At 36.5% G+C, this 15467-nt stretch overlaps 1 protein-coding gene across 7 annotated transcripts in view; it reads right to left on the reverse strand.

Moving 5' to 3' along the window:
* Window positions 1-15467, reverse strand: part of ORC4 (origin recognition complex subunit 4) — a 90588-nt gene that overhangs the window by 17994 nt on the left and 57127 nt on the right. For all 7 annotated transcript variants that reach the window (XM_017946526.3, XM_021924292.2, XM_009182183.4 and 4 more), the window contains exons 5-8: window positions 8930-9005; window positions 8440-8525; window positions 4870-4918; window positions 1596-1747 (exon numbers count right to left, since the gene is read on the reverse strand). In XM_017946526.3, the coding sequence (XP_017802015.1) occupies window positions 1596-1747; window positions 4870-4918; window positions 8440-8525; window positions 8930-9005 (363 nt within the window). The remainder of the gene's footprint in view (window positions 1-1595; window positions 1748-4869; window positions 4919-8439; window positions 8526-8929; window positions 9006-15467) is intronic.

Here is a 15467-nt window from a genome sequence, read left to right on the forward strand (position 1 = left end):
AGTTGGAGAATTATATATATACACAATAAAAAAAGAACATCTGGTAACACTGCTAAGAAGTTACTGACATTTTATTTGGTTCTTCATTGGGTCAACAACACTTGCCACAGCCGCTTCCACCCAAAGGAAGATTTTTTTTTTTTTTTTTTTTTTTTTTTGGCAAGAAGGAGGGTGCTTCTTTGATCCTTGTCATAGCCTGCTGCTTTTGGCAAGGAGGAATAAAGATATGTGGAGCACCAGCCAGTGATGTATGAGGGGAGTTTATACTAAAGCCATACATCATAAGCTCTAGAGCACAGGGAAAGAGGGGCAAATGACAGTGACTCTATAGAGAAACAGCACTGGAAGGAGGACTGTTAAAATATGAATTAGTAAAAAGTTTCACTTTTCTGAAAAAGAAAAAGGGCTGTACGAAAGGAGATGTGAATGTATACATGTGCCTGAATATGTCTGTGGAGAATGGAGGGGGAAGAGGATGGCAAGCAAGCTATGGAGGCACGGCAGTTATAGCATGAGAAAAGAGATAACTGTGCTATGGTATGGACGTGGTTTGTCCCCACCAAATCTCATGTTGAAATTTAATTGCCAGTGCAACAGTGGGAGGTCACTGGAGTGGACCCTCATGAATAGATTTAATGCCCTCTTACTGGCCTGAGTTCTTGTTCTCATGGGGATAGATTAGTTCTTGAGACAGCGAGTTGTTATAAATTGAGGTTCCAACTCCCATCTGGTTCGTTTTTGCACATATCTGCTCCCCATTTGACCTTCCACCATGTCATGCAGCATGAAAGCCCTTGCAACAAATCCAGTGCCATGCCCTTGAATTTCTCAGCCTGCACAGCTGTGAGATAAATAAACCTCTTTTCTTTAAAAATTACCCGTCTTAGGTATTATGTTATAGCAACACAAAATGGGCCAAGGCACTCTTCAATGCCAGTTTATCTGAATTCAGTAAGGAAGTTCATGCTACAAGTGTGTAAGAAGGTAAACACAAAAAGGCCTGTATAGCTGTCCAAAGGTACACATGGTTCAATATGTACAGAGCCTTCACAAAGCAAAGTGATAGTGATATTGAGACTATAGTTAAAATCATTCTAAAATATCCCATGGAATGAAAAAGCCACTATCTACTGTCAGTGCTTGGTAGAATCTTTTCCATTTCTGGAGACGTGTACTTTGAAAGTTGGAATAGTATTATTTAGAGTTGATTTCAATCCTGTTCAAAATATGGAAAAAAAATCTTACAACAAAAACTATTACCAAGTTTTCTCAAATACTGGTGGGATTACTTAACTGCCTCATTACTTGATAATGTAGAAATTATATTTATTAGCATAATCTGATTTCACACTTTTTTCTTCAGTGATTTCAGTGGGGGGAGGGAGGTATTCATTAATGGGCTAAGGTAACCATTAACCTGTTTTCCTAAATTTGAATTGAAAAGCAGGATAAATACACCAGGCACTGCTGAAACAAAATTTTTAAAATGCCTAATATAATGACCTAAATAAGTGAAAAAAGACTAGTAGTGTCAGCAATTAAGCTTGAATTTTAAAATATTATAATCAACTTTTTTAATGAAGAAAAAGACTTACCAATCTACATGTAAGGCCAATAACTGCTATTGGGGTCTGTGCAGACTGAGAAATGTCAAAAAGATTATAGAGAAGTGTTTGGTTTTTATGATGAGCAAAAAGATCAAATTCATCTAATATGAAGATCACTGGGCAACTGCTAGTTCGGTCACCTAAGATAAAATAAGAGCATTACATTATCAAGAAATTATATCCACCTTTCCTAAATTTCCAAACTATTTACTGTATTTCAGTTTTTAAAACTCAATTCTACAAACATACTGATAGCCTACTTTGGGTAGGGGATTTACTGATGCATATATATTCATTCAACAGAAAAAAATTATTCAAAGGACAAAGACAGCCCCAACTGCTCTCAAGAAGTTCAGTCTAGGCTGGGCGTGGTGGCTCACGCCTGTAATCCTAGCACTTTGGGAGGCCGAGGCGGGTGGATCACTTGAGGCTGGGAGTTCGAGACCAGCCTGACCAACATGGAGAAATCCCATCTCTACTAAAAACACAAAATTAGCTGGGTGTGGTGGTGGATGCCTGTAATCCCAGCTACTCAGGAGGCTGAGGTAGGAGAATTGCTTGAATCCGGGAGGCAGAGGTTGTGGTGAGCCAAGATCGTGCCACTGCACTCCAGCCTCGGCAACGAGAGTGAAACTCCATCTCAAAAAAATGGTTCAGTCTAAGCCGGGCATGGTGGCTCATGCCTGTAATCCCAGAACTTTGGGAGGCTGAGGTGGGTGGATCACCTAAGGTCATGGGTTTGTGACTAGCCTGGCCAACATAGTAAAACCCCATTTCTGCTAAAAAAAAAAAATTGCTACTTGGGAGGCTGAGGTAGGAGAATCTCTTGAACTGGGGAGGCAGAGGTTGCAGTGAGTCAAGATCACACCATTGCATTCTAGCCTGGGCAACAAGAGTGAAACTCCGTCTCCAAAAAATAAAAAGTTCAGTCTAGTTCCTAGACTCTAGTAGAGTTTGTTGTTGAGAAATGTCAAAAATCATTTAAATTACTAAAGACTATTATTTTTATAATTATGTGAACATAATTCTTATTTAATGATTATAAAATTGAGAAAGAGTTTTCTATATCTGCACAGAATGAAAACACTTTAGGATTAAGATATAAGAGGAGTTATTAATTAATGAACAAAACTAATGCTTTAAAAGAGAGTTGTTTAGTAGAAATACAAGGTACATTTCTTGTAGAAATACTTGTTATAAACAAACTTTTAGATTATAAAGTTCAACTAAAGCCACTTAAACTTCCTTTATGCACAACTTTTAGCATTTCAACTACAATGCTTTTCATTGGGAAAGTTCCACATCACCCTCTGGTTACATTTTTCTCACTTCAATGATGGAAACAACTTTAGTAAAAGAATCCCTTTTACCTTAGGCTTAATGCCTTTACATTTGTGTTAAAAGGTAAAACAAATATCTGATAAAAGAAAGACTTATTTCACACAAATAAATACAGTAGCCTAAATGATTTAATACTGGTATAAAACCAAAGGGATTACTCAAAAGTCTAGAAAGAGACCTATGTACTAATACAGAATTTTAGTATTTGATAAAACATTGCATTATACATCAGTGGGGAAAATTAGTCTATTCAAAGTTAGATCCCTACTTTACAGGTAAAATCAGAATAAATTCCAAACAAATTATAAATTATAAATATATATATTAAATAAAAAGATCAATGTTTTTATAATCTGAAGGAGAGAAAAAACTTTCTAGATAAACTTAACTATGTGGAAAACGTAAAACTTTAGATCATCAGAAAAGTCCAAACCAAACTTAAGGGAAGAGAAAAAGAAAACACAAAAATTCCGATAAATAAATATAAGATAAACATTACCACAATAGGTCAAAGACCCAACAGGAAATACAGTCGTGTGTCCCTTAATGACAGAGATACGTTCTGAGAAATGTATTGTTTGGTGATTGCATCATTGTACAAGCATCCTAAGAGTGTACTTACACAAGCCTAACTGGTGTAGCCTACTAGACACCTAGGCTGTATGGCATAGCCTATCACTCCTAGGTTATGAACCTATGAGCATGTGATAGTGTAGGCAACTGTAACACAATGGAAAGTATTTGTGTATCTAAACATATCTAAACACAGGAAATGTACAGTAAAAATATGGTTTTATAATCTAATAGGACCACTGTCACATATGTGGTCTATCATTGAATTAAAGGTTGTTATGTGGCACATGACTGTACATATACCAGGAAATTTCAAAGGTCAATAAAAATATGAAATGACAAGCATCACCACTAACAGAATTATGCAAATTAAACAAAGAACAAAATTATTCAAATTAAACTAAGAGATGAAAGTTTTTCTATTATATGGGCAAACATAAAAATAATTGTTTTTGAGGTTGTGAAGAAAAAGGTATTATCAAATATTTTTACAAAGTAAACCTTTAGCTTTTAAATGTCTTTTAAAGACGGTGCCTTTCAACCCAGAATTCTACCCACAGAAATTTATTCCAGGAAATATCTGGATGATCATCTAAGTATCTCTTCTTAATTATAAAAAATTAGAAACAAAAGTCCATAATTGGTGATTAATAAATAGCACCTTGGCCGGGCGCGGTGGCTCAAGCCTGTAATCCCAGCACTTTGGGAGGCCGAGGCGGGTGGATCACAAGGTCAGGAGATCGAGACTATCCTGGCTAACATGGTGAAACCCCGTCTCTACTAAAAATACAAAAAACTAGCCGGGCGCGGTAGCGGGCGCCTGTAGTCCCAGCTACTTGGGAGGCTGAGGCGGGAGAATGGCGTGAACCCGGGGGGCGGAGCTTGCAGTGAGCCGAGATCGCGCCACTGCACTCCAGCCTGGGAGACACAGTGAGACTCCGTCTCAAAAAAAAAAAAAAATAAAAAAAAAAAATAAATAAATAAATAAATAGCACCTTATAAAACAAGATGAGAACCATAAAAATGATGCAGATCAAAATTTGCTGATTACAAAATGATAGGTAAAATTTTATTGTAAAAAGTTACATTTATCTCCATCAATAATATACTGATATAAACATCATCAGTATATACAGTATATTATACTGTATATATTATTGAATAAAGAAACCAAATGCTAATTGAGATAATCACTGTTATAGTGGTGGGAATACAGTGATCATTCTTTTTAATGTTTCTGTATTTTGAGAGTTTTTCTTTTGGCAAAAGCTTGTATTACCTTTATAATCAAGGAAAAAATAAAAGTTAAAACATATCTTCTGAAATAGCTGAATACGTTAATATTTACCTTTTTTTAAAGCTTCCAGAAGAAATGAAAGGTTTTCAGCAAAGCTTCCCTGAACAACAAAATGAGATAAAATGATTAAAAGTTTAGTGAAATAAAGAATAAAAGAGGGCTGATTCTCAGATTTTATATAAACACTGTATATCTTCTAGTTATGAGAGTCACTGCCCAGACTTTGCTGAGAGTCTCTATACTTCCTATCTAAAACTTAAATACTTAAGCAAAGATGGCACAACACTGAAAATGGCAATTACAGTGTCATGCTTGAAATTTTATTTCAAGCAATTATTTTAATTACAATGTCATGCTAGAAATTTGAAGGTAGTTTTGTAGAGTTGCCATATTCTAAATATTGTTTGAGACCTAGAAATGGATTCTATTTTGTGTCTTCAAACACAGTGGGGTCTTGCAAGTCTCAAATTAATTTGTACTAGTAAAGAAATAACCATGAATTTAAATGAGATACAAAAACAAAAGGCTTTTTTGAAACATTAGATACTATAACAGTGTTTGTCTATTCAAGAGTATACTGAAGAAGTTTTTTATTTTTATTTATTTATTTTTTTTGAGACAGAGTCTCGCTCTGTCGCCTAGGCTGGAGTGCAGTGGTGCGATCTCCGCTCGCTGCAAGCTCCGCCTCCCAGGTTCACGCCATTCTCCTGCCTCAGCCTCCAGAGTAGCTGGGACTACAGGCGCCCGCCACCATGCCCGGCTAATTTTTTGTATTTTTTAGTAGGGACGGGATTTCACCGTGTTAGCCAGGATGGCCTCAGTATCCTGACCTCGTGATCCACCCGCCTCGGCATCCCAAAGTGCTGGGATTACAGGTGTGAGCCACTGCGCCCGGCCAAGAGTATACTGAAGAGTTTATGTATATCATATCATGTTTGGCTATGTTTACTTGTAATATAGCCAAAACGTTTTTGGATACAATTAAATATTCTTGATGAAACTTAACGTAGTAGATGCCTTATCCAGGTGCTTCAGATTGTGGGTAGAAGCCCCATTAAAATATTTTTTTCATTAAAGTTATTAATTTTTATTTCATTCAGAGTTCATAATTAAAAGAAACAGCCAACTTTAAATTTGAGGAGAGATAAAGGAGAAAAGAAACGCACTTATTCGTTCTCCAGTTCAGAGATCTAACATAAAAATAGCATACAGTTTTTTAAACTTTCACATATTGTGATGTTGTTATGCTATTTCCAAGGTAGGCAGACCAAGAAGTGTTATCCATAATTTATCATAATATAACAAATCCTCAGAGACAATCTGTTGGGAAATCAGTGGTCAGTTACTCAAAGGTAGTTTGTCTTTCAGGCTTTTTGTTTAAAAGATTATATCTGATACTAAATATATACTTCTTTTTTTTTTGTTTTGTTTTTTTGAGACGGAGTCTCGCTCTGTGGTCGCCCAGGCTGGAGTGCAGTGGCGCGATCCTGGCTCACTGCAAGCTCCGCCGCCTCCCAGGTTCACGCCATTCTCCTGCCTCAGCCTCCCTAGAAGCTGTAACTACAGGCGCCCGCCACCACGCCCGGCTAATTTTTTTGTATTTTTAGTAGAGACGAGGTTTCACCGTGTTCGCCAGGATGGTCTCGATCTCCTGACCTCATGATCCGTCCACCTCAGCCTCCCAAAGTACTGGGATTACAGGTGTGAGCCACCGTGCCCGGCCCTAAGTATATACTTCTATAAATATGTATTTGTGCATGTATAATATACATATATATGTCTGCTTATATCAAACCAGAAAAGCTGTGGGTTGCATTAAGTGACTTAGGTTCTTATAATGTCTAGCCTCTGCCATTTTATGACCTTTGGCAACCTAATTATGCTCTCTGAGAAGAAACCAAATGTATATAATGAAATAATTAAACTAATAATTTCTATACCAGTATTTCTCTATTCAAGAGTATATTGAAGAATTTATGTATATCATATCCATGTATGGCTATGCTTACTTGGAAAGCCAAAACATTTTTGGACACAACTTAAACTAATAATCTCTATATGTGATGATAATTGCAAAGATTAGAACAGAATGATAAAAAATTGTGTTTATTATTTCACATAAAACCAATATGAATATGTAACATTTAAAAATGTCAGAAACACCTATCCAGATCAGCTGGGAACCAAAAGCCAAACTGAGCATACTTAATAGGAACTGTCTTTGGCTCAGTATATGCCACTAGCTTCAACATCACATTTAAACAGGAGGTAGAATATTAGATTTATAGAAGGGGCATTTTGAAATTACACTTCAAAGACCTATAGACTATGGAAGGGACAAATTTACTCAACCTTTTAGATTATTAGATTAGTATTTTTATTATGTTAATATTTTCATAGATTAATATATTTATTATATTAATTTATAGATTGTATAATCTATAATTATATAATAATCTATAATTATATATAATCTATTACATAATTATATAGATATAACCTATTATAGATTTATATAGATGATATAATTATATAGATTTATAGATTAATTTTCTAGATTACTGTTAATAGTAATCTATATTTTATAGATTAATTTTCTAGATTATTTTATAATTAATAATAATTTTATAGATTAATTATTAAAGAAAACTCATAAATGCTAGGAGTCTTACACAACTATGGCGGTATCATTGCAGCACAAAGCGCACAGTTCAGAAATTAGAGTGGTGCCACTGCATGGTCACCAGTAACCAGAAAATGAAGTTGGAATGTATATAATCCACTCCAACTGCATAAGCAGTATGAGGCTAGGTAATTTCATCATGAAAATTCAGGTAGCTGCAAAATTAAATTATCATGTTTTCCTTAGGCCCTATATATTAAGTGAAAGGTAAAAGTTTAAAACATTTCAAGTCAGTTTCTTTTACTGATGTTCACTGTCCTGAGACTATAAGATATGATAATGATGTATGAATAAATTTCTGAAAACAGAGTAAGATAACTGACATTTGTACAGCACATTACCATCCAGCAAATTATTTTTTAAGTTAAATGATGTGTAATGTTTTCTTCTTCAAAATAATCCTGTGAAGTATGGATAATAAAATAATGCCCAATTAACATGTAAAGAATCTGAATTCAGAGATACTTGTTAGCTCTGGATTATCAGGTAGTCAAAGGGTTGTAAGGCATGACTGAAACCCACCTATTGCAGCTTCAAATTTAGCACATTTTCTACTATAGACAGGCTACTCAAGTCTCAAAAAAGTAGAAATAGGCTGCTGGGGCATGGTATTTTAAAAAATGTGTTAATCTGTCTCCAGAGATAGAGAACCAAAGTATTCACCTTACAGAAAAAGAAAGAAACTCAGAATATCTACATAAACTTGGGTTTCTTAGCTATTTTACAGCTAGTATAACCTACTATGAAAAAATCCAAATATTGTAGAGACTTAATGACTAAATGTATCCTATACATTACACATTTTTATGAAAGAATCTTATATATTTCAATTTAGAATTTCTGAACCTCTCCCTACCATTCTAGAAATATAAAAATATATATGGTATAAAGACATTACCTTAAAGCCTATTTAATAAAATAACTGAAATTATACTTACAAAAACTTTATCTCCAACTACATTTTCCAGATTTAACTGCCTCGTGATTTCCTTTAGGGCGATTTTGTCATTGATCTGCAGCAGTCCTAAAATAAAGTCCATTTAAAAGTATTTAATTAAAACGAAACATGTATTTGATATAGCAGGTTGTTTTCCAGTTAAGTAAATCTTCCCAGTCAAAGCCTGTTAGTTCACATCACTTTCTTTTTAAAACTTAGCAATAAAGACATTCTGTAGAATCAAAAAATAATCCTCCTTGGGATTAGAATGATTAAAAAAAGAAGGAAAAAACCAGAGTCCTTCTGAGACTCCTTCATTATTAGTATTTTAATTTCTAAAAATACTGCATATGGTGTGCTAAGTAAAACATGGATCTAGTTTTCAAAATCTATTAAAATGAATTTGAAATATACAAGTGAATTTAGTTTCATCATATAAAAACCCCACAAAGTTTATGTAATCTCCAATGGCAAAATAATGGCATACTTACCATTTAAGTGAACTTGTAATACATTTTCACTCACTTCTTCTATTTCCATGAGTTCTTTCAAAGCATGATTTATTAACTAAATATGAAAAGTTTATGAGATAATAATAGGTAAAAGATAAAAAAAAAAGTCCATATTCTTTTTTAAACTACAAGCGGTAAGAACAGAATATAAATAAATTGACCTCTTTAACAAATAAGTTTTCAAATTCTTTACAGATAAAAGGTTTAACTAGAACATCTCATATCTGACTCTTTTTAAGAAACAAGAGCCAGGACTGATACAATATTCTCTCAATCACCTACCCAAACTTTTAATACAAATTTAGAAACAACCAAGTTTTAAAACAAATATGTCTCTATATGTCACATTAAACATGCGACATGGCCCTTATAAACTTCATGTCTCAGTTAGTACATTACACATCTCTCTGACAATTACTAAATATCATTGTAATCAGTTAAAAGCCTATTGAATTAAAGGTTTCTATGCAGCATACTTTTTTTTTTATAACACTGTACTGCTCTCGTACTGTGATATCATATCTATCTCTTCATATTACCAATGCATTCGAATTTGTTTAAAGAATTTGAAAGTGAACAGAATTAAGAAAAGCCAAAAATCTTTTTAAAGAGTAAAGATGGACTGTTCCTTCCAATATTAAAATATAGGTACTATCATAAAATAAGTAAACTGGGAAAAGCAGTTGTATATACAAAATATTAGTAAAGATGGCATCAAAACTTAGGACAAAAAGGATTACTGAACAAAGGCACTGGGACAACTGGTAAACTATTTTCCAAAACAAAATACTATTTGTATTTGCAATATGCTACTTATTTGTCATTGTAATACCTTATCCAAAAGGAAAAAAGCAAATATGATCCTCATTTTAAATTATATATGTTTCACAACAAAATACCAAAAATAAAAAAATTTTCCTGGTATACCTGCATGGTTTTTAAAGCATAGGGAATTCTAGGTCCTCTGAAAAGGAGACAATCTCAAGATATCACCTGTCATACTACCAGTAATAGCCCAACTGAGAAGTGACATTTAATGAGAAGTAACATTAAAGGACTGTATAGAGGTACTTCTTCACCTCTGGATCAGGTCAGACACTATAATAAGAGTACATCCCCAGATGATATACGGTTGGTCTCTCAAAACAGTGCTTTCAGCAACTTTTTTTTTTTTTTTTTTTTTTTTTTAAGCAATCCATGGTATTTTCTTTCCTCCACCTCTTGATATTTTGCTTAATATATTTTTTCCTAGGTTATGTTTTGTTTTAATTCATAAAATGTTTTATGTTTTGATGAATTATTCAAAACAATTTCAAACCCTTTGCTAAAATGAATAGGGATTTTAATAATATCTTCCATTTTATATATGTATAAGGAGAGTTGTAACAGGTTTACAGCTTTCTTTCCACTCAACTTACTTTAAACACCAACTTATGCTTTGCTTGGATCAGCCCACTAATATTTTATGGGTTGTGTGTATGGTTTGAAATGATAAATATATTAGCAAGTGATCTTCAAACAATGTTACTTCTAATCTGGGTATTGCTAAAATTTACTGTGTAGTTTAGGCAATCAACCATTTAAGTTAGCTTTTTTCTTGAATATGTCGTCATCATTTCAAATATTTAAACTACATTATACACTAAAAATATTTAGTTGGTTATTAATGTCACACTGACCAACATAACCAAATTTGGTAATCTCCTTTCTACATTCTTTGTGCCTAAAATTTAATATTACAAACATACCAGGATAATTTTCTTAGATCTCCCCACATCCAGTAATTTTTATGCTCACCAATGATTATACTATTTCTAAATATTATAATAAACACAGGTTTCACCAATATGCAACTAGGAGAAATATCCTATTTAACCATCTAGGAAATCTGTCTACAGTAAATTCCATGTGTAAGAGCATTTCCTAAGGGTCGGTACAGTGGCTCACACCTGTAATCTGAGTGCTTTGGGAGGCAGAGGCAGGAGGACTGCCTGAGCCCAGGAGGTTGAGGCTTCAGTGAGCTATGATTGAGCCACTGGGCTCCAGCATGGGTGACAGAGTGAGAGCCTGTCTCTTAAAATCAAAAGGTATTTTCTAGGGCTCAATCTGTCACTTGAAGCTATATCAATTTTTTTAAAATAAAATGCTTGTAATATTACAAGCCACACTATTGCCTTTTTCAATTAACTGTAGAGTTAGAATTTTTGTATTTCAGACAGTTTGGCCAAGTATAGTGTTTTAAATATACTATAATCTCGGGGTTAGGATTAGAGTTTAAAACAAACATAAGACTACAGGTCTTATGTTTTAAAATTTGAATTTGTATAATTATACTAATGAGGTTAGGCACAGTGGCTCATGCCGGTAATCTCGGCATTTTGGGAGGCCAAGGTGGGTGGATCACTTGAGCCCAGCAGTTCCAGACCAACCTGGAAAACATGGTGAAACCCTGTCTCTACTAAACATAAAAAACTTATTAGCTGGGTGTGGTGGCACATGCCTGTCCCAGCTACTCAGGAGGCAGAGGTGGGAGGATCGCTTGAGCCTGGGAGGAGGAGGTTGCAGTGAGCCTAGGTCGTGCCACTGCACTCCAGCCTGGGCAACAGAGTGAGACCCTATCAAAAAAAAAAAAAAGAGAAAAGAAAAAATAAAAGAAAAAGAAAAAGAAAAAAATTATACCATTGAGAGTTCTTGTATAAAAATAAATTGTACCTGACAATTTATTCAATCCATATTTTCTCTCAGGATACTCCCACACATACAACAAATTACAAAAGTAGCAGAAGTCAAACAATGTTCATCTCTTCAACCTGCCAACATCAGAGTACATCAGGAATACATGAAACTATATCAAAATGGAATGCCAGGCAAGGGACTCTTCCAGATTCCACTGTAGTGAAACCCAATAAATGACTGCAAAACACCACAATAGGGCTCTGGTTTAAGAAGCAAAAAGTAGATAAACCGTCAGTGTGGCCAAGAATAACCAATCCATTTTGTTAACTGATAAATACTATGACTTAATGCTTTCGCCTTTAAATTTCAGTACATTGATTAAACCTATAGGGGTTTATGAAAAGGTGCTGTAACATGGAAGGAAGGGAACAACAAGCAGATTAAAAAGCTTAAGCGCAGATTTAAAATATTAAGCAAGATGGCTGATTAGAGACTCCTGGTGCTCGTACCCCGCACAAGAAAGGACCACAGCAATGAATGAACAGCTAAGATTTGACTGGCGTGTTGAAGGGAGAGTGCTGGAGTACAGCAGGGAAGGGGAAACACATGTGTAGTGACTGAAAATCCAGGAGGGTAGTGTGTAGGCACCTGGCCTCTGCAGCTACATCTCCTGCACCCGGATCAAATCTTCCCGTAGTCAGGAGGGACTTCCCATTTTGGGGAAAAGGTAAGCAGAAGATCCCCACCAGTCCTCACTGACACTATAAACACCTACAGTCCTTACCACAGGAGAATTCCATAGTCCTAGCAAGCCCTAAGTCAAGGTGGAGAGCTGCTGGGAATTCAAGAAGTTGCACTGCTCCAGATCATGAGAATAAAGTACGCACTCTCCATCCCTCACCCACCTGTAGGCCAACCTGCTGCAGCATGGCACCGTTGAGGCCAAAGCCACTTCTGTTGTGTGCCCTGCTCCGCGGGCCAGTAGCCACTGCACCTTTCCAGTACTAGGGGTCCATCTTCATTCCACCAAGCCCACATAGGTGGTTGAATGCCACAACTCTAGCTGCATGGAGACTGAGCCTATAATTGGTTATGACTCTGGTCCTACACAGCAGGGAAACCAACCTCTTGCTGCCACACTTCCGGCCAGAGGACCAATCTGGCAGTCCCACCCAGGACAAACTCTCGCTTGAGCTGACCAAACCAGTGTGGGGCTCTCTCTCAAGAAGGACAGGCCCCGAGCATCCAAGCAGCTGATACACCGCTTGTGCTGGTAGAGTGGCTATGCACCCACACTCAGAACCTGAGAAACAGCCCCATAATACCCTGCGCCCGTCACTCCTGCAGACATACCTCTGGCTTGCCCAGTGGTCCTGTGCCCACAGTCAGGGCCTGAAAAATAGACCAGAAGGTTACTCCTGGCAGGCATGCCTCCAGCCCAGCCGAGCAGCCGTGAGCCATGACCTGTACCTGAGAGACAGCCCTATGGGCCACCCATGGTGAATACACCTCCCAAAGGGTGGCCAAGCATCCTTGTGAACACATACTAGGCCTGAGAAGTAGCTCTTCAGGCCATTCTTGAGCCTGCGAAGCAGTCTTGTACTCACCTCCCAAACCTGACAAACAGCACAGCCTCCCTATAACCCATCAGACATGCCCCAGGACCAGCCAACCAATCGTGTGCCCACGTCCCTAACCTGAGAAGTACACTAGCCAACTGGCCCTAACAGACACATTACCCTAGCTGGCTGAGCAGCATTACACCCTAGGTCTACAAATCAGCCCTGAGGGTTGCCTCTGGCAGACACTCTTGGGCCAGTCAAGCAGCCCTGCTCCTACTTCCCAGGTCTACGAAATGGTCCAGTGGGCCATCGCTGCTGAAAAGTTCCCAGGCCAGCCAAGCAGCAGTGTCACAGGCCTGAGAAACAGCCTCACGGGATGCTCCTAGTGGACATGCCCATAAGCCAGCTGAATAGCCTTGTGACTGCATCCTGAACCTCAGAAACAATCCTGTGGAACCCCTCAGCAGATATGGCCCCAAGCCATTCGAGGAACTGTATCCCTATACCTCTGTTGGGATCAAGCAGCCTTGCACCTGGATCCCAGGCATCTCCTGGGCCTGAGAAACAAACCAGTGAGTTGCTCCTGGCAAACATTCACCAAGGCCGGCTGAGCAACTGCATGACTATGCTCCTGGCCACATTAATAGCCCCATCTGCCAGTGTGTCAGATCCCAAGGTGGTTGACCCACCACATGCATGCTTATGCCCCTGAACTAAGAATCAGCCCAGCAAACCCACCCCTTGCAAAGCTGTACAGCTACCACCAGAAACTCTCAGCCTAGGCCACTGAGACACTTGTAAATGACACTAGTGTGGATTACAGCTAAAAAAAACTATACAAAGACCACACGACTGTATACAACTAGAACCAAGGGCAATGAATCACACCAAACTGACACCTCAAGACACATTCACACAAGTAAGTACTTCCTTATGACATCAATTCTGTCAGATTGGAAAAGGCAATTTTACTTTTCTACCTGAGGCATACCAATCAACATAGGGACACATTAAACATTAAACATAAAAAAGCAAGAAAACATGACACTTCCAAAGGAAAACAATAACCCCTCTAGTAACAGACAAGAATCATACGGAAATACAGAAAATGCCAGAAGAAGAATTTAAAATAATAATCTTGACAACACTCAGTGAAATTAAAGAGAATACAGATAGAAAATTAAACAAAATCAGAAAAACAATTTGTGATTGAATAAGAAATTATCAGAGATACCATAAAAAACAAACAGAAATCCTACAGCTGAAGAAGTTAATTAATGAAACAGAAAATATAATTGAGACCTTCAACAACAAACTACACCAAGCATAAGGATTTCTTAAATTGAAGACAAATTGTTTGAAATAACACAGGCAGATAAGAAAAAAAAAATAGAAAGAATGAATAAAGTCTACAGGATTTATAAGGCTTCAGTAAGTGAACAAATATTTGTATTATTGTCCTTTCAGGAGGAGAAAAGAAGGAAAAGGTGAGAAAAACATATTTAATAAAACAGTAGTTGAAAACTTCCCAGTTCTTGAGAGAGGAATGGACATCCAAAGGAAGCTCAAAACTCCAAACAGACTCAACACAAACAGAAGGTCTTCTCTGAGGCATATTATAGTCAAATTGTCAAAAGTCACAGACAAATAATTAAAGCAGCAAGAGTAAAGTGTGAAGTCACTATAAGGGAATCCCTATTATACTAACAGTAGGTATCTTCTTCTTTATAGCAGATTTTTTTAATTAAAAATTTTAAACCCTTTATCATTTCTAAAAATGATATTTTAAAACATCTTTCATCCTTCTTCTTTACATTTTAGCTGATTGTCAGAATATACAACAGCAGATTTCTTAAGAGAAACCTGACAGGCCAGAGGGGAATGGGATGATACACTCAAAGCTCAGACTGAAAGAACTGTCAGCTAAGAATATAATACCCAGCAGCTTCAGAAATAAAGGAGAAATAAAATGTTTCACAGATAAGCAAAAACTAAAGCAATCTGTCATCACTAGACCAGACTTATATGAAATGTTCATGGGAGCCTTACATCCATAAATGAAAAGATGATAACCACCATTATGAAAACAGGGGAAACTATAAAACTTACTGGTAGTGCAGATACATAAAGGAGAAAGAGAAGCACCCAACTGGAAAAATAAATGAGAGGAAGTAAGAAACAAAGGATATACGAAACAACCAGAAAACAATCACTAAAATGACAGGGTAAGTCCTCACTTATCAATAATAATCTTGAATATAAACCAATTAAGTTTCCCA

The sequence above is a fragment of the Papio anubis genome, chromosome 10 (genome assembly GCF_008728515.1).
Source record: "Papio anubis isolate 15944 chromosome 10, Panubis1.0, whole genome shotgun sequence".
Taxonomy (NCBI): domain Eukaryota; kingdom Metazoa; phylum Chordata; class Mammalia; order Primates; family Cercopithecidae; genus Papio; species Papio anubis.